Source organism: Gopherus evgoodei, chromosome 13 (genome assembly GCF_007399415.2).
Source record: "Gopherus evgoodei ecotype Sinaloan lineage chromosome 13, rGopEvg1_v1.p, whole genome shotgun sequence".
Classification (NCBI taxonomy): Eukaryota; Metazoa; Chordata; order Testudines; family Testudinidae; genus Gopherus; species Gopherus evgoodei.
The window spans coordinates 22,167,865-22,187,998 of NC_044334.1; the positions used below are offsets into that span (position 1 = coordinate 22,167,865).

The 20,134-nt window shown below is 42.4% G+C and overlaps 1 protein-coding gene across 3 annotated transcripts in view; it reads left to right on the forward strand.

Annotated features, from left to right (window-relative positions):
- SPPL3 (signal peptide peptidase like 3) overlaps window positions 1-20,134 on the forward strand; it is a 146,506-nt gene that overhangs the window by 124,721 nt on the left and 1,651 nt on the right. For all 3 annotated transcript variants that reach the window (XM_030582439.1, XM_030582440.1, XM_030582438.1), the window contains 4 exons: window positions 11,322-11,428; window positions 12,452-12,615; window positions 18,220-18,419; window positions 19,542-19,651. In XM_030582439.1, coding sequence (XP_030438299.1) covers window positions 11,322-11,428; window positions 12,452-12,615; window positions 18,220-18,419; window positions 19,542-19,651 — 581 coding nt within the window. The remainder of the gene's footprint in view (window positions 1-11,321; window positions 11,429-12,451; window positions 12,616-18,219; window positions 18,420-19,541; window positions 19,652-20,134) is intronic.

A 20,134-nucleotide genomic window follows, 5' to 3' on the forward strand; every position in this document is an offset into this window, starting at 1 on the left:
TCAAGATTAAATACAGAAACCTACGTTACTTTGGGCTATACCTTTAAAATCACCTGGAAACTGAAGCTGGCACAGTGTGTTGGGTTCTATTGATTAAGCAGAGTAGCTCACCTTGAGTGTATAACATTACCCTGTGATCTGCAGTGGCTACCTATACATTTCTGGGTAGAGTTCAAGGTGCTGGTTTTGACTTATAAAGCCCCACAAGGCTTGTCTACATGGGGAAATTGACCAGTGTAACTATATCAGAATTAAGTTATGTCAAGAGTGCTTAGAACGTATGTATAGGTGCCTTTTTAGGATGTATAAAGCCAAATAAATTAAATAGTCATGAGTAATACTGAGCAGGGAAGGAAGGGCCTGTTAGGCTCGCCAACTTTCTAATAGCAGAAAACTGAACACCCTTGCCCCATCCCTTCTCTGAGGCCCCACCCCCACTCCATCCTCACTGCTTTCGCTCACTCGCTTATTTTCACTGGGCTGGGGCAGAGGATTGGGGTGCAGGAGGAGGTGAGGGCTTCAGCTGGGGATGCAGGCTCTGGGGTGGGACCGGGGATGAAGAGCTTGGGATGCAGGAGGGGACTACTCCAGGCTCAGGGATGAGAGGTTAGGAGTGTGGGAGTGGTCTTCGGGCTGAGGCAGGGTGTTTAAGGTGTGGGAGGGGGTTCAGAGTGTGGGAGGAGGCTTTGGGATAAGGCCGGTGGTTGGGGTGGACAAGGGAGTGAGGGCTCTCGCTGAAGGTGTGGCCACTGGGCTGGGACCAGGGATGAGGGATTGAGGGTGCAGGAGGGGGTCAGGGCTGGAGTAGGAGCGCAGGAGGGGGTGAGGGATGCAGGCTCTGTGTGGTGCTTGCCTCAGGTGGCTCCCGGGAAGCGGCCGGGGGGCTCCACGCGCTGCCTCTGCCTCCATAGCTCCGATTGGCCACAGTTTCCGGCCAATGGGAGCTGTGGTGCTCCCTTGGTCCCCCCCTCCATATAGGAACCAGACATGATGGCCACTTCCTGGGAGCTGCACGGAGCTGGGTAGGGAGTCTGCCAGTCCTGCTGTGCTACCAGCTGGACTTTTAACAGCCCAGTTAGCAATGCTGACTGGAGCCACCAGGCTCCCTTTTCAATCAGGTGTTCTGGTCAAAACTGGACACCTGGCAACCCTAGGGCCTGTAGAGGCCTTTGTCAGGAAAGCAAGCTCTCTAGCTTTACCATTGTAGGTAAACTGCAGTCACATTTCCTTGCATGTCTCCTGTTTATCTGTTAATTGAGTACTGGATTCTAATAAACTGATCTGCTTTGAGGAGGAAAGATGACGGTTATAGTGCTCAGTAATGCATGCAAAAGGAGCATTTACTATGCTTTAAACCACTGTTTGCCAGTGGCTTTCTCTCTGTGTACTTTGGTTTTGCCCACCCACTCTCAGTTGATATTTTGTTTCTCTGTCAGAAGAAAGCGAAACAGATGGTGCAAGTGTGTGCTTGCATCAGTCTGGCAGGCCATTGATCTCGGCCTGACAGAAAGGAGGGGAGAAAACACCCAACTTGTCTTGTGTTTTTCTGAACTCAGACAATATCTCCCTTTTTATTTGCCATAGAGCCTTTTCTCTCCTCCAAGCCAGTTCGCAGCACCTACAAAGTCTAGGTTATGGCAGTTCCTGCTAGCGCACACCACCACTGTATGAATCCTGGCATCTTTTCCCCAGGGCAGTTGGCTGAGCTGTTCCCAAAGTTCAGGGGTATTTTACATAATAGAAAGCTAAGTTGTTTTTCCCAAGACGATTGTTTTGATACATGACGTAAGTTGGTGGGGTTTTAAAATGCTTATTTCTCAGTGTGGAATGTTTTGATTCTGTTTTTGCTTGGATGGCAAAATGAACTGAGGATTTAATCAGTATGACATGGCAAGCACCCGAGTACATTCTCTTAAGTATGGAAATGGCCTTCCCATGCTTTTGCTCAAATGGAGGTGGATAATGTGAACACAATGGGTTATAGACAGTAATGTCTTTTCTCATGTGTGAGGAGGATTTGAGCAGCTTCAGAGGCATGAGGGACTAATTTGGAACTTGGCTATGCTGAGGGAATTGAGTAGATGGTAATTTAAAGGTATTCTGCTTCAGGTTAACTCACAATCTCTCCAGAATATACTTAAAACTACATTTGGAAACTTCTGCTAATGTACCCAGAAACATAAGTTTTACCACACTAAGTCAAAACTTCAAGCCCAGTGTCCTCTTTCTTTCAGTGACCACCAATTGTTTCTTCATGGGAAGGTAGAGGGAAAATTGCATTTGCCAATTTATGTAATACTCTGTGGTTTCTGCTTACCAGCCTTCAAACCACAACAGTTTGATTAACCCTGCTACACAGTGACTGAAAGATTGCAGTGTTGTAACAAAGCTTAAACTATGAGGAGTTCTTGTGACACCTTACAGATTAACCAACTTATTTGAGCATAAGCTTTCGTGGGCTAGAACCCACTTCATCAGATGCATGAAGTGAAAAATACAGGAGCAGGTATAAATACATCTCTACCCCAATATAACACGACCCAATATAATGTGGTTTCGCATACAATGCAGTAAAGCTCTGACACACTCCTCTGAGCAGCGTGTTAAGGTGCTGGGCCGGGGCTGAGGGGTTGGATGACGGGCAGAGAGTCTCAGAGGTGGTCAGGGCTCTGCTACCAACCCCCCCGGGGTTCTGAGAGGCAGGAGCTGAGGAGGGGCACTTCTGGGGGCCCTGTAGTCCCAGAGTGGCCTGGGGGATTAGTGGGGGGCCGGGAGCAGCCCATTCCGCTGCCCTCGCCCTGGCCCCAGCCGTGTTGCTCAGGGGAGGGGGTTTGGGGGAAGGGATCCCCCCCGCACTTACTGACAGCAGTGGAAGCGGAGCAGCCCAGCCTCAGCCCGTGGCGCTCCGCTTCCTGCCGCAGGTGAATGCAGGACCTTTCCCCAACACCCCCGCCCCCCAGCAACATAGCTGGAGCCAGGGCAAGGAAAGCAGAGTGGGCTGGGGCCGCATCGCTCCACTTCCTGACGCCGGTGAGTGCAGGAGGCATCCTTTCCCCAACCTCCCCACACTTACCGGCAGCAGGAAGCAGAGCAGCCCGGCCCCAGCCTGCTCCACTCCACCAGCTCCCAGCTGTGGCGCTCTGCTTCTTGCCGCAGGTGAGTGCAGGAGGTGTCCTTTCCCCAACCTCCCCACACTTACCGGCAGCGGGCAGAGGAGCGCTGCGGCTGGGAGGTAGTGGAGTGGAGTGGGCTGGGGCCAAGTTGCTCCACTTCCCACCGCTGCTGGTGAGTGTCTGTCAGGGGGTGGGGGGTGTGGATAGGGGTCGGAGAAGTCAGGGGACAGGGAGCAGGGGTGGGTGGATAGGGGTGGGGTCCTGGGGGTGATTAAGAATGGGGGTCTCTGGAGGGGGCACAAGGAACGGGAGAGGGGCCAAAGTAAGTTCAATATAACGCGGTCTCACCTATAACACAGTGAGATTTTTTTTTGTCTCTCGAGGACCACGTTATATCAGGGTAGAGGTGTACATGAAAGGATGGGGGTTGCTTTACCAAGTGTTAGGTCAGTCTAACGAGATAAATCAATTAACAGCAGGATACCAAGGGAGGGAAAAATAACTTCTGAAGTGGTAAGAGAGCGGCCCATTATGGACAGTTGATAAGATGTAAAGCTTAAACTATCTCCTTCCTAACTGTAGAAACAGGTAGAGTGTTATCAATGAAGTTTTACTATATATACAAAAATTGCTAAATTAACTGCGCACAAAGTCCTTAAGGATCCTTGAATCGCATTCACAGCCAACAGGTCCCCATATCTAAAAATAATGAAAATCTGTCCCTGTAACAACATAGCACCCACCTCTTGTGAGCACTCCCCTCTGGTCGGATGGGCCTGCACTCTTCAAAGCAGTCCCAGCCCTAGTTTTGGGCCGTACCCTCAGGGTTTCCTCCCTGGAAGCAGTGGTTTTGCCCATTAGTCTTTTAGTCTGTCTGTTCTGGCCTCAGCTCTCCAGCTGGGACTTCTGACAGTACAGTCCCCTTCTGGAGGTTTACTGCTGTCCAGTCATAGGCCCCTCCCAGTGGCCTATGCGGGGGACCCGGGCCCACCAACTAATCTGGCTCCCAGTCCAGGGACCCTAAGAATAGCAGCTGTGTGCTGTTATGTCCTCTTAGCAAAATTGCCTGCAGTTCCCTGGGCCACTTCCCCACAGCCCCAGCCTTCACAAATGCTTTACCCTTAGCTCAGGGCCCTTCTAAATTCAGGCCCATTAGCCAGCCAGGAGCTCTTCCTTGCTCCCCTAGTCCTTACTAGCACTGAGCCAGCCAAGAGCACTCTCTGCACTCCTTTAGCTCCAGCAAGGAACTGTATGTTTCTGGTGCTGCAGCTACTTTCTTTAGGGCCCTCATGGGCACTGATTGGCTGCTTCCCCTGCAGTCACTTAGCCTGCTTGAAGGACCTCTCCACTGCTCCTTTCATGAGATGAGTGTGACAGGACCATAAGGCCTCCAATAGGGGGACTCTGGACCTAATCCACCTTTTGCAGTCGCTCTATTAAATAATTATATATAAAACATAAAGAAACTTAGAACTAGTGATTAACAAAACTTTTTAATGTCAGATTTCTTGGGCTATTTCTAGGTGGGGGACAAAGCTTAATTTTAATTTCACTGAAGACATTATTGCATGGTTCTTGTTCCAGGGCCCTGCTCCTCATACAAGTCATGCAGAAACATCCACTAACTTGAGATTTTTGATTCTGTGATGCACTGGTAGCATGCTGCAACTATAGGTACCTCAGAGGTTCTGGAACCTTTCTTCGTTCCTTTCCATTTTGTGGTCGGCAAAGGAGATCCCTGCTGTAGCTGCCCAATGGTCTTAACCAATGCACCTGTGATTCTTGTGGCCTTTTCCCTCTTGTGTCCTCAGATGGTTTGGTCTACAACCCAATAGAGCTTTGGCCATTTTAGGTCTGTCAGCACCCTGTCTGTTTTTGTCTGGCTAGGCACATCCTGACGATTTTCAGTTTTTTCTGTGGCCTCGGGATCTTTCATGTGTTAGATACATTCTCCAACTTTGCTTGTTTAGTGAGGTGTTCATTCTTGGAGTCTTGGCACAGGTTGACACTGGAGCTGGTCTCAGATATGCTTGCTTCCAAGCTCTGTTTTGTGGGGTTTTTCATTGGTTGTCTTTTCCATTTTTTAGGCCTCCGTTTACAGCTTCCACTATCTGCCCATGCCTGCAAGGCCAAACATGTAACTTCTGGGTAGAGTTACAGTTTTCCTGTGGTGTGTATTCAGCACGTACCCTGGTACCAGGAGATTATTATTGTCAGATACTATATACAGTTTCTAATGATTTAAAACTTTAGGTGCTCTCTATATATCTTCGGGTGTTGGAAGTTCACTATATGGACTAGCCCAACAGGTCTAATGACCATGCAAACTGACATTATCCAGGGAGATGAGCATCCTATAATGTAGCTTGTTGCATCTGTGTGGTTTGGCACACTGGCTCTCCAATGGCCTCAAGCACTGACACACTGAGTCATATTCAGCCTGTTTGGCTGGCGCACAATGCTTAAGGCAATAGTATCCAGACATCCTTCATTACTCTGGCATCCTGCAAAAAGAACAACGTTGGTGCCTAAGGCTGTTAGTGTCAGACTTCTTAGTGCACTACAGTCATGCAGGATCTATGTATGATTGTCTGGGAAAATCAACACTTAGTGTCAGGGTGGATTTAATTTAAATAATTAGTCAGGAAGACTTGATTTAATCATGGATTTCTAGGTAAAAGTGCATTCATGTTGGTTCTTCACAACTCAGAGGTAGATGTAGGTTTCATTTTTAGAAGGTACACACTATAGATTTTTAAAGTTATTTATTTTGAAAACTTTTTTGATTAGTTTTACAGCTATATCAGAAAATGAATGATTGTTTGGTTATTTCATTTACCAAAGATAATTGAAACAGATATTTATGAAGTCACTAGGAGCTGAGGTATCTCCAGTTCAACAGATTAAGCATTAATATTTGGAGGATTTTCTTGCCATGCTGCATTAGGAGGAGAACATCACCAGATAGGCATTGAAATTGTTTTATTTAACTAAAACAACGATGTTATGTGTTCTGGATTTTTTTCTTCAACAGCAAACATAGAATATTTTAACAAAACAAGCATATGATTTTTTTGAATTTAGGTAAACATTCGAGTTCTTTAAAATCAGGTTTGTGTTTGTTAAAATTGTGTAACTAAAATAGTTAAACGAAATATTTAAAATGACTGTGTCAGCCTGGTCTACATGAAAAACTTAAAATATTGGCTTCGGTAGTTAACTCAGTCGTCTTCACCCTCATTTTCTTGTTTGTTCATAATCTGGAAAAGAAAAACAAGCTTTCCTGCCTTTTCAGGTCCCAATTTCTCAGTTTGGAATGAATTAGTCCAAAGGAAGAAAATACTCATTCTAGACCGGCAAAGGAAGCTACTGCTGTTAAAAGTGAGATTATCACTTCAACAGTCTCTGAATCCAAGTGCTTAAGTAACTTCCACCAGTTCACTGGTGTGACTTTCTTTAAAACATCATCAGCAAACATATATTTCTTGAATGGTTCACCCTTAGCTCTGAAGTTTATGATAGTTGGCATTATGGAGGGATGATTGTTGAATGTCCGTGTCATAGCCAACTCTTCCTCTTCAGCAGTTAAGGTTTGACCCTGGTACCGAGTATTGGGAATATTTGCAAGAAAATGAGCTGGAGATAGTGCTTGTCCCATTTGTGTTTTTTAATGCTTGTAATTTAACTCTGTCGTTGCATATTTCTCTTTTTAAGATCTTACTCAGTTCCTTCCAAATTTCAACAGCATCAGCAATAAAACAGCTATTTTCCTGCATTTTGTTCAAGGCTACAGAAATAGGCTTCAAGGTACTCAGCATGTCTTCAACATTTCTCTTAAGCCCAATGTTGAGAAATCTGGCTGTGATGGTGCCATCTATTTTTTCACAATTTTGTTCACAAACTGTCATCAGATTAAGCCTGTTCTTAACATAGTGCTCAAAACAGTCCACTACTGAGTTCCATCTGTCTTGTGGGAGAGTTAGCTCGGTTCCTCCAACTTTTTTCAGAGCAGCTGCTGCAGAGTGGTTGTTACGGAAGTATTTTGAAATTTCAACAACATGTCCTTGGCTAGGAGGTGCATCAAATGAGCACTGCAACTGTATGTTGTTATCTTGGGACTCTCTTCTAAATTTCTTCTCGTCTTGGATACATTTACAGCATTGTCTGTGACCAAGCTGTGTACTAGACATTTGAATTTTTTTTCATAGTTTGTTATAACTTTTACTGCTGCTACTTGTAAGTATTCTGCTGTGTGTGCATTTCCTGATGTATCAAGTGTTTCTGTAAGGAAGACGTTCCCTTCTTCTGTTGTCACACAAGCACCTACAACAGGATCATTATGGACATTGTTCCACCAATCAAAACTCATGTTAACAAATTCACCCTCTAGACTATTGGAACTCATTTACAAAACTTTTCTTAAACATTTCATGAATATATTGTCTCATACTATAGTATTCCATGATGAGATCTTTGAGCTATAATGTATCTTAATTAAAACTATCTTTAGACAGGTTTTTTCCTCAAAAAGCATTTTATCAAAAAAATCAGATCTTTTTTTTTCTTCTAAATAATTGATTTTTATCCACCTTGTTTAGAGCTGTAGGCACACTGGGTCCCATGGAGAAGTCACATTGTATGAAGCTGGATCTGTTGGCCTCTGCAACTGCCACTGTCAGTCCATTGTCACTGCATAAATGCACAGATTCATTTGTAGATAATAAGGCCATTTTAACCCTCTAGTCTGATATATATAATTCAAGCCAGAGGATAATTCCTGTTTGAACAAGAGCAGATCTTTTAGAAAAATAGTCTTTTATTAAAAATTGCTTGTGATGGAGAATCCACCACAATCGTTGAAGTGTTGCAGTGGTTAATTACCCTCACTATTAAAAAAGACGTGCCCTATTTCCAGTCTGAATTTATCCAGTTTTTAACTTCCAGTTCTTGGATCGTGTTATTCCTTTGTCTGCTAGATTGAAGAGCACTCTATCAAATTTCTCTTCCCCTGTAGGTACTTAGACTGTGACCAGGTTCTCCCCCTTAATCTATTTGTTAAACTATACAGATTGAGTCCCTGAGTCTGTCACTGTAAGACATGTTTTGCAATTCTTTAATCATGTTCATGGTTCTTCTCTAAGCCCTCTGCAGTTTATCAACATCCTTCTTGAATGACACTAGAACCTAACACAGTATTCCAATAATGGGGGCACCAGTACCAAATACAAAGGAAATGTAACCTTCCTACTTAGTATTTTCATTTATGCATCCAAGGATTGCATTAGCCCTTTTGGCCACATCTCCATTCTGGGAGCTCATGTTCAGCTGATTATCTCTCAGGTCTTTCAGAATCACTGCTTCCCAGGATAGTCTCTTTCATCCTGTAAGTATGACCTACGTTCCAAGATATAGAACTTTAAATTTGGTCACATTTTAAAATACATATTGTTTGCTTGCATCCAATTTACCAAGCAATCCAGATTACTCTGTATGAAGCCCGTGGATTGGCACTTGAGCGCTGCCAGCACGCATCTGCTTGCAGTAGCTTGGTATTTAAGGTTACCAGTGCCAGGCCTCTTGCCACTCTGGCAAGTTGTGAAGATAACACCTCAGCATTTCGGACTTCTGACGTCAGGCTCCCTTTTGCACACCAGCAACTAACAAGAAAGAAACTCTGATGTCTGAGGTGGTTTGTTGAGGACTTCTTTCAATACACTGATGTTGCTCATGCACTTGCATCAGGCCTTGCACAGTCAGGGATAGACCTTTACCACCTTCCTTCCATTCTGTCTAGTGTCACAATCTTTATGCACCAGCACCTGAAGCTGTTGGTCCCCTTTTGAGTTTGAACTAACACTTCAGTGCCTGGGGATGTCAATATCATGCTCTTTAGCACTCTGACATATTTTTTGCATCTTAACAATGTTTCTTAAACAGCTGCAAAAATGTGTCCTGCCTTAATCTGTGAGGATGAAGGTATGTTTCAGCCTCAACTCAGAAACTGGGTTTTCCTTTCCTAGCCTCTGCATTCTTTTAGTGTAATTGTGGTGTCATACATGTATACCTGTATTTGGGCAGCACTAGAGGAATTAAAGGCGAATAATAAACATTAAGAATAAATCTTGACATTGGTAAAAGTACTTCCACTTCAGGCTAATTATAAGTTGAAATCCTCTCCTTAAAATAGGTATCCTTGAGCTAATACTAACCTGGGCTTTAAATAAATCTCTTAACTGATTTAAGACCAAATGTTCTTTTGTATTTACTGTCCTGCCAGGAAGAGCCTGTAACTAAGTCTGCATACTGAGCTACTGAATCCATGCTCTTTCCTTCATGCTTGTTTGTCAAATTGTTTAGCCCTGTGGGAATTGATGTTGGAAATTCTGTGGTTGCACTATTTCCTGTGAGCTAGTACTGAACCATTGCCTCAGTACATTGATAGGAAGATTGTGCTGCTTTTAGATTAAATGTAATTTCAAGATGCTGACCGCTTGTGCTTAAAACTTGATGGCTTTTTGTGCAAGAAAAAGGGTATTAATTCATGTGCCTTAGCCTAGTCAAATTCCCACTCTAATAATCACATTCCTCTTGTGTAAATTTCCCCTGTATTTTAATTTGGTCAAGGGTGGTATTCACTTCCTTTTCTAAATAGCTTTTGATGTTTCTGTGCCCTGTTAACTGCTATTCCATATCTGCTGTGGTTGCTTTTCAATGAAATTATAGCTATAATGTCTGCCTTACCCCACCAGGCTCTGTTACGGCTGTTAAAGTTCAATGCTTTGAGGTCCCAGGATGAACGTTGATTAAAGTGCTTATTAATTACACTGCTTTAGGGTTTTACATACATGTATTTGAACCTGTTCTCAAAAGTAAAGGCAAGGCTTTGGTAACAGGAGAGCAGGAAGATGTGATAATTAGTTTCAGTTCACCTTCGTAGTTTTTCCTCCACAAAAATATTTTGCAGGAGATAGAACGGCTCCTCTCCACTTTTTTGCAGCTGGCAACCCGCCAAGCACACGCAGCACATGCTTGACCTTTTTTCTTTAAGTTGAGAAAGCATTCGCTTAGTAATTTTTGCAGCTTTCTGCTTGTTGGCTGCATTGCCATCTTGGTTTGGATATCAGGATGACACTGAGTAAAGCCAGTAGCCTATTACTTCATCACTTTCTAGCTCTCCATCCTGAACAGTCTGTATGTTACTGTTCTCTAAATGTTCCTTTACCATTTTTTGTGACCGGAATGGAGGAAGGTAACCCTGCCTGAGCTTTTTAATTCCCTGAAGTTGAAGTTTAGATTTCCATTTTCAATTACTAAGTCTCATGCATTTCTTAAACAAAAACACAAATTTAAAAAAAAACCCAAACCCTATTATGTCTAATTTGGGGATTATGTATATGATGTATCAGATGCCAGCTCCTAAACTATTAGGAGTTGAAGGTCATGCCATTGAAATGGTCATTCTTGCTATAAGGTCTCTGATTTTGACCTATGACTGTAATATGACAATAATTTGTGTATTTTTAGTAAAATAAAATCTTACTATGGGGAGAGGGTTGAATAAGTTTAGATAATCAAGATTTCGTATGAGGGGAAATCATTAATATTCTAGACACTATGGGATAAGTCTACAGTGCAATTGAAGGGAGGATTGCAGCTTGAGTAGGCATATCTGTACTAGTTTCAATCGAACTAGCATAGCTAAAAATAGCAGAGAAGACATGGTGGCACGGACTTCAATGAAGATTGTACATGTCCACCTGGAAACAGGGGTACATTTTCACATTGCTAGCTTGTGACTTGATCACAGCCCACTACGTCTTCACTGCTATTTTTAGATGCGCTAGCTACATTAAAACTAGCCTAGGAATGCCTGCCTGAGCTTAATCATACTTTTAATCACAGTGAGGCGTACCCTGTGGGACCATGACCCTGTTGTAGATAACTGAAGTTTAGTTAAGTGAGAGTGTATTAAATACCCACACAGGTATGCCTATTATTATGAGTCTCTGTTTACAGTCTGTCCAGTGTAGATACTGCATATATGTTTTTCTTTATTCTATCGGCCATCTCCACTCTGGGAGAGGAGACCATGGGGTCTTAGACAGTGCTGTATGCTGTAGATGACTGTCTAGCTGCAAGCTTGGGCCTTCTTTACCTGCTATTGTAGTCCTGAATACTGAACAAATGATGTCCTTCACTGTTTTATAGCTCTGGCGATGGGCCTGTGTGTTGCAATGATTGCCTTTGTTCGGCTGCCGAGCCTCAAGGTTTCGTGTTTGCTGCTCTCAGGATTACTAATTTATGATGTCTTTTGGGTAAGTTTCCATTCCTTTTAAAACATGTTCTGTCCATATTTGTGATTGGCCCTTTCGTTCATGTCAACTAACATAGTTCTAAACATAGAAAATTCTGAGCTCCAGCAAAGCCAGAGGATGAGCCCCGTTAGGCCAGTTCTAAGCCTTGTTTAAAAAGTGTGCAGTAGGATGCAGAATCCTTTGCTCATTAACCATTTGACAAATGCAGAACCGCAGTTGGAGCACTTCAACCATGGCATATTATAGAAAGAGAGAGAACAGATTGGAAAGCAAAAGCAAAACTGCTGCAGACTGGACTCAACATATCCAAACAACACTGAAGCCTCATGTATACTAGGAAGCTGATCTGTTACTGACTATGGTTATCAGCATTGAGATCCTTAAATCAGTGTTGAAAGTTGCTTAACTGCTGGTGGGGAAAGATCATTTTCAGCATAGTTACAGAAAGTACAACTGAGACTTGGTGGAACAAACACACTTTTGTAACAGTGGTGAAAATGGCTTTGTCCAATCTACATTAGTAGCTAACTGTTTTAATTACTGGCTCAGGGGAACTACTTGCCAACAAGTGCTGGCAATGGGTCAGTATCCCATTACGTGCAGGATTTAGTAGTCTAAGAGGCTACTTGTTCCTGAATGGAAAAGTGCAAAGTTTGAGTGCCTGTGTTTAAAGAGAAGACATCCCAAATCTATTCTTTTTTCTAGCTGTCTATATCCTCAGTGCCCAGCCTGTGACTTTCCAATCCTTGTTCCTCCTTTGCAAAATTGTGCAGCCAGTGGTTTAAGATTAATATTCCAGTACATTAGTGCCATATTCAGTCTTCTGGAGGACAACTGCAACTAAAAAATCCTTTTTTCTGAACTCTTCCAGCAATTGCTTTTATTTCCCTATCCTACAGGCAGTTCCTACGTATGTATGTTTTTCCTCGTCCATTGAACAGAGCAGAAGCCAGAGGAGTGACATATTTGAGTTGCATTCTATCTGATGCTTGTTTGGTCTCTAATTATTTTTCTGCTCCCTAGGTGTTTTTTTCTGCCTACATCTTTAATAGCAATGTTATGGTGAAAGTGGCTACGCAACCAGCTGATAATCCCCTTGATGTTTTATCCCGGAAGTTGCATCTGGGACCAAACGTAGGTAGAGATGTTCCCCGCCTGTCACTGCCTGGCAAGCTTGTCTTTCCAAGGTAAGAGTAGCCACTTTTATACTGTACTACAGAACAAAAGATAGCCCTCACTTTCTGTTAGCAATGAGGCTACTAAAGAATACAGCATAAGCTCCTGTTCACTTTCTCTTTTTCTTCAGTTATTACTCCTGTGGGAATTCTGCTCAACTGTGCAGTGCAATATTTTGCAGAAATTCATGTTGTGTACGCAGACTCCCATTTTTCCCCCTTCTCCCTCCCCCCGAAATGGGTTGCAGAGATGTTGGCCGCCACTAGGGGCCGCTGGACCTGGCAGAGCCCAGTTTGCAAATAGAAGACAAGGCTGGGGGAGGGCAAGGGAACTGGAGGGTTCCCAGCAGCTGCAGTTCCCAGCATGCCCTGAAGGAAGGAGGTGGCAAACGTGAAACTGTGCAAGCCCAGGACCCAGCATCAGGTTGTTTCTCCCTCTAGATCCCTGGGCTTGAGGAGAGGAGCGGAGAGGAGGTGAAGGTCGGGGTGGGGGGGGGAGCAGTGCAGCTGAGTTCTATGGGGAGGAGTGTGAATGTCTGGGCAAGGGGGCCGCAGTTGGGCTCTGAGTGGGGGGAAGGGATGTAAGTGTCTAGGCTGCGGGAGGAGGCGAGGGCAGCTGGACTTGGGGCGGGGGAAGGGATGTGAGTGTCTGGGCTGTGGGGTGGGGTTCGGGTGTGAGTGTCTGGGCTGGGATGGAGGCTGTGGCTGAGCTCTGGGGAGGAAGGGGTATGAGGGTCTGGGTTGGTCTGGCTGGGCTCTGGGGGGGAAGAGGGGGTGTGTGTGTGTGTGTGTGTGTGTGTGTCTGGCCCCCCAGCTGGGAAGGGGCAGAAAAGCAGGAACTGATTTATCGTAGAGGTTTCTTCAACTCTCTAATCCTGGGGGAATTTTTGTGTCTGTATTGTTAGACATACTTGCTGACAAGTATTTTGAAATAATTTAACAAAATAATTTAAACTGGCATGAATATATAGTGTTCTGACAAAAGTTGCAGAATTTGGCAGAAGTTTAATTGTTTGGTACGGAATTTTAATTTTTTTTGGTGCAGAATTCCCCCAGGAGTAAACAGTTATCCTCCTTACATGAGAGTTTGGAAATAGAATTGGTATACTAGCTTAGACCAATGGCCACTTGATATAGTATTCCATCTCTGACAGTGGCAAATACCGGATGTTCCAGAGCAAGGTGCAAGAAACCCAATGGAGGACAATTAGAGAAAAATCTGTTTTATGTAAGAATGTAAATAGGAGCGTCCCATTTATACTATGTGCACCACTTATTATGTGTACTCTTGTCATGTCTCGTTCCTAAATTAAAACAGACCAATGTTTTTAATCTTTTCATATAGATTTCCACGCCTCTAATTATTTTCATTGCCCACCTCTGAACTCATTCTGTTTTTGCTATTTCTTTGACATAGGCTAACCAGAATAAAACACTATATTCCAGATGAAGGACGTACCATCTGTTTATGTAATAGCATTATAATTTTGGTTTGTTCTGTTTCATTCTTTAAATGATGTAACATTTTGTTTGCATTTTTTACCACTGCGGTGTACTGAATAAAGATGTTCACTGAGTGGTTTCACAGTGACACACAGATCTCTTTCCTCATAGACTTTAAGGTCAGAAGGGACCTTTATGATCATCTAGTCTGACCTCCTGCACAATGCAGGCCACAGAATCTCACCCATCCACTTCAGTAACAAACCCCTAACCTATGTCTGAGTTATTGAAGTCCTCCAATTGTGGTTTGAAGACCTCAAGGTGCAGAGAATCCTCCAGCAAGTGACCCGTGCCCCATGCTACAGAGGAAGGTGAAAAACCTCCAGGGCCTCTGCCAGTCTACCCTGGAGGAAAATTCCTTCCCGACCCCAAATATGGCCATCAGTTAAACCCTGAGCATGTGGGCAAGACTCACCAGCCAGCACCCAGGAAAGAATTCTCTGTAGTAACTCAGATCCCACCCCATCTAACATCCCATCACAGACCACTGGGCATACTTACCTGCTGATAATCAAAGGTCAGTTGCCAAATTAATTGCCATCCCCTCCATAAACTTATCAAGCTTAGTCTTAAAGGCAGATGGGTCTTTTGCCCCCACTACTCCCTATAGAAGGTTGTTCCAGAACTTCACTCCTCTAATGGTTAGAAACCCCTGTGCATTATCTTTTATTTGTCAGCACTGAATTTCATCTGCCAATATGCTGCCCATTCATCTTAGTTCTGTTAGGTCCCTCTGAAGATCGTCAGTCTTCTCTAGATTTGACTAACATAAATTGTTGTCACCAGCAAATTTCGTGGTTTAACTCTTTGACCCATTATCTAGTCAGCATAATAAATAAATATGCATTTAATGTATTTAAATATCAATTTCAATAAATTAATTCAATAAATAAACTAAATCTGGTGAGATAATATATATGGGGAACCGGTAGCACCATTGCTAATGTTTTGCCATGTTGAAATAGACCATTTATTCCCATTTTTTATTTCTTACCTCCTAGCCAGTTTCTAATCACAGTACTCCATCTTTGTCCCCCCATGACTGTTTTCTTACAAGACTTTTGTGAGATACTTTTTCAGATGCCTTTTGAAAGTTCAGATATCAGCTGCTTCCCTTTTTTCCACTATTTTTGTTTATCTACTCAAATTTTTCTAGATTAGAGACATCATTCTATTTTACAAAAGCCAGATTTACCCTTATCATATGATCATGTAGAGGGGATTATAATTCTATTTTTTATTACTGTTTTTTACCAATTCACTAAGGTTTGAAGTAAAGGCTCGCTGGTCTGTAATACTCAGAATCTCTCCATATGTCTCCTTTAAATTATATTTGCTGCCCTCCAGTCCTCTAGGTAGTAGTTGAGTGTGTGCATATTTCTGGCAGTTCAGCTATTTCATTTGATATCTTCCAGAACTCTTGGTCCTGGTGACTGTTTCTCTCTCAATTTAGTTAGTTCGACCACTATCTTTTTCTTGACATCCTAATCTTTGACAATCTCAGGCTTGCTACCTCAACATCTTCCATCCACTCGTCTGACAGAAAGAAATAATTTAGCTTCTCTGCAATGTCCTTTTTGTCTTCAATTGCTCCCTTAGCTCACTAGCGGTTTAGCAGACCCACTGATTCTCTCAGGTTTTTGTTGTTCTTATGTCCTTGGCTATCTTCAAAAATTTTCATAACCTCTCTAATTTCTATTTTAAATTTAATTGTAACCAGCAATAACTTATTATCCTTCTGGTTGGATTTTCATTTTTTTGACGGATACCTTGTTTAAGTTGAATAACCTCTTGCACCTGTACATTTAATTATATATTTTTCTTGCCCTATGCTTTTTTCTTTAGGGTTCTGCCTACTTTCTGAAACTCTTATGGTCTGGTTAACTAGCCTTCATATTAAGTCTGTGGATGAAGAAACTTCATATTAAGTCTGTTTTTCTTGCTTTAGAGTTAGAATTGAATCATGGAGCTAGGGTTGTTTTGTTTTTTTTGGTTATGATCCTTCCTCCCAGGTATTGAGCTTAATTACACTGTGGTTCATATTATTTAATGGCTCAGCTATGTTTACTTCCTGAATTAAGTTTTGTGTGTAATTTAGAACTAAGTTTTGAGTAGCTTCTCTTCATGTGTTCTAGAATTTGCCATTCTAAGAAGCAGATATTGTAGCTGAGAAATTGCTGCTCTAAACATTGTCCTAATATGATGCTTGAAAGAAATCTGAGTGTCAATATAGACAGACAACTCAATGAAGATCTTGGCTCAGTGGGAACTGTGGTCAAAAAAGTGAACAAGATGTTAGGATGCATAAAGAATGAGTTCATGAATAATACAAAAAATATTATCGTGTCTTTATATAAATCAGTGGTTCAACCTTATCTGAAATACTGTGTATTGTACTGGTCACCCTATCTAAAAAGAGATATTGTATAAGTACAGGAGATTCAGAAGAGCAATGAAAACAGTCAAGGACATGAAGAACGTTCATATGAAGAGAGCCTGGAAAGACTGGGGTGTTTATCCTATAGAGGAGATGAATAAGAGGGAACATGATAAAAGCATATAAAGCAATTAATGGTCTATAGAAGGTATATTGGGAATGTGTGTTCTCCTTGTCTCGTAACAGAGAAACTTTTTAAATAAAATTTAAAAGGTGACAAATTTAAAGCCAATAAAAGGAAATACTTTTATATGGATAGCTCAGTGGTTTGAGCATTGGCTGCTAAACCCACGGTTATGAGTTCAATCCTTGAGGGGGGCATTTAGGGATCTACGGCAAAAATCTGTCTGGAGATTGGTCCTGCTTTGAGCGGGGGGGGTGGACTAGATGACCTCCTGAGGTCCCTTCCAACCCTGGTATTCTATGATTTTATGATATGCATGATTAAATAGTGAAACTGTGCAGCAGGAAAATTAAAGTCAAGAATTTAACAAGATTTTAAAAGGGATTGGCTATTTATATGGGTATCAAGAATATCCAGAATTGTTATAATTAATGATAGCAAGAATTTTGGAAAGGATATTAAGCCTCATGTTTCAGGGCTTAACCAGTCTCCAAACTACTAGAGATCAGGATGAGACCTATGTTGAGGGAAGGTTATTCCTCATCTGCCTCCTGCGAGATTATTACGCCTTCCTCTGAGGCATCTGGTATTGGACATTGTCAGACAGGATACTGGGTTCAATGAATCTTGAGTCTGATCCAGTACTACAGTTCCTTTGTTCAGTGTATATATAGTAGTTGAAGTCACACTTCACTATTTTTTATTCTGATCCCGTTCAGCTGTTGGCCCAGTGAAGCCATAGACAACCAATCCCTACCCCCCAAGAAGAGAAAAACAAAAAAAATTGCTCAGTTTGTGGCCCTTTTCTCTGACTTAATTAAGTTGCACTTCACTTTATGAAGAAGATCTTGGGACTGATGATGGGATAATAGAAGCTTAGAACTCTTAGTCATTGGCTCATATCTGGGAAGTGGCTATACTGTCAGATGACTGTTTAGTGGTCTCTCTAAACTGAGGTCAAAGATGTGAATGGGCCATAAAATGAATTGTTGTCCTATGGTGGAGTTGTTCTCTGTACCATGGGGTAGGATGTATTGATGGGACAGCATGAGGAAGATTTTGCTGCTGCTGAAAATAAGTAATTTAAGTTGATAGCACTGTCAGTCCAACACCTCCCACAAACATTAAATTAATTCCAAACAGAAATAGGAAAAAAAGTTGAGTGATGCATCTGGAATTAGTGCAACAGTTTCACTCAGCGGTTTGGTGGCACAAAAAAACTCGATGTGCATCTCTTCTCAGTACTGTTAGGGCTTTTATGATCCGGAAAGGCTGATCTATGAATTGGGATGTCCTGATATGAAGCAATAGATTCTTACTGACAGGAAATCTTACCCTCCAGAACGAAAACATTAAACAAAACTCAAAGCACCTTATGTTGCTGTGATGATGGGATCACATGGCGTCTTTTTACCAGCTGGCAGTTTTCTTCTAATAACCAGATCAGTCATGCCAGGTGAAAGGTGGCATATATAGAAGCACGGTGGAAATAGCAGTCTAGATCCTGTCATCCAATGCCTTGGGCGTGCATGTAATTTAAATTGTTCTGCAGTTCCACAGGCAGCCACTTCTCTATGCTGGGGATTGGAGATATTGTGATGCCCGGTCTTCTGCTCTGCTTTGTCCTGCGTTATGATAACTACAAAAAACAAGCCAACAGTGATTCCTGTGGTACTCCAGGACCTGGGAACATCTCTGGGCGTATGCAGAAGGTCTCCTATTTTCACTGCACACTTATTGGATACTTTGTAGGTAAGGAAATGAACAGCCACTGCATTGCTTACAAGAATGGGCTGGTCTTACTAGGGTACCAGATGAGACCAGTTATGAAGGACTTCCTCTTTTTTCCCCCTACTACTTTCCCTGGACTTTGGAATACTGACCTGAGGGAAAATCTCCTTATTCCAATCATCTCACCAGAAATAACTGCTTGAATTAGCAGCAGGAGGCTGAGATTGTGCCTCTTTGTGGAGGTTTGCATCAGTAGTGGGGAGGATATGGATTTGAGGCCTGGGCTATGGAGGGAATACCAACATTTCTAGATGGATCATTCCATATGGGATCTAGAAAAGAAGCCCTGATTGGTCAGAGTGCAGTTGTACAATTTTTGCTTCTATATGAACCCTTCTATCTCAGCTTTCTGCATCTGTTACACGTTTTTAATGTTAGGCTCGTAATCCTGTGACATTTCTAGAAGATACAGGAACTTTGTAATAGTCACAACTGGGAGTTATTTTTGTAACATAGCAGGTTCCCCCCTATAAAAATTCTTCCATAAAGCTCAAGGCGCATGCACATAATTTAACTTCTCCAGTTCTCTCAAGGATAGAAAGGGAAGACCATTCCCTACAAAAACCTATTTCCCTTCCACCCCAGCTGCCTCAGGCAAATACTTGAGAAGAGAGATGGTTCCTGAGAATTCCCTACCTCAGACCTCTCATGTTTCAGTCTAGTGATTTCCAGATTGAAAACCTCAGCTGATATCCTGGAAAGTGTAACAATCCTTCTGATGCATTCATCTAACTACTTTGTTTATGACTATATAGCTATAGTTAGGTTAATCCTTGAGACTGTTAAATCTTGAAGTTGAAGTTACAACCAAGCCTAATCTTAAAATCAATTTAAATAAAATCATTATTTAATGTTTTCATGTCTATCCTGGGAAATGGAGGCACAGATAAAATGACTTGCCCACAGCTGAACAGTCTATAGAAAAGCTAGGAATGTATCCTAGGTAGATTGATTCCTAATTAATGCTTTCACTGTAACAGGACAGTGAAGGAGGAATCCAGATGTGGATAAAAAGGTAAAAACATCATATATCACCAGTGGATTCTGACCACTTTTTTTTTGTTTGTTTTTTTACTCTTTAAGGTCTGTTAACGGCAACAGTGGCTTCTCGCATCCACCGGGCCGCACAGCCTGCCCTGCTCTATTTGGTACCATTCACTTTATTGCCGCTCCTCACCATGGCTTATTTAAAGGTGAGATTAGCATGAGTATAGTCTGCAGGAAGTTGTAGTCCAGCTCTGGATCCTACACAGGAAGATGTAGCAGTGTTAATGTGGAAGCAAGTTCTGTTCTTTATACTTGCAGTTTCACTGATTCCTCTGAGGGTGTGATATGATGTGCTGTTTGTATCGCTGCCGTTAATGATAGAGTTGTGTTCTCACTGGCATAGCTATGAAACATAATTGTAGTGAACTGTTTTGTGAAGAATGGATTTCCTGTCTGGGGCACAGGATTAATCGTATTTTTAAACTCCTAGCAAGCAATCTGATTCCAAACCAGTAAAGGCCATTCTGTTTAAACAAGATGTGGCTTAGTGAATTTGTCCCATGTCCTGCTCATCAAGAGAGAATGAACACAAAGTTCTAAATGTGGAGGAAGGGCAGATTCTTCCTGCTTTCCTCTTTGCAGAAACTAGACCTGGAATTTAAATTGAAAATGGAAGGTTTGCATTTCAG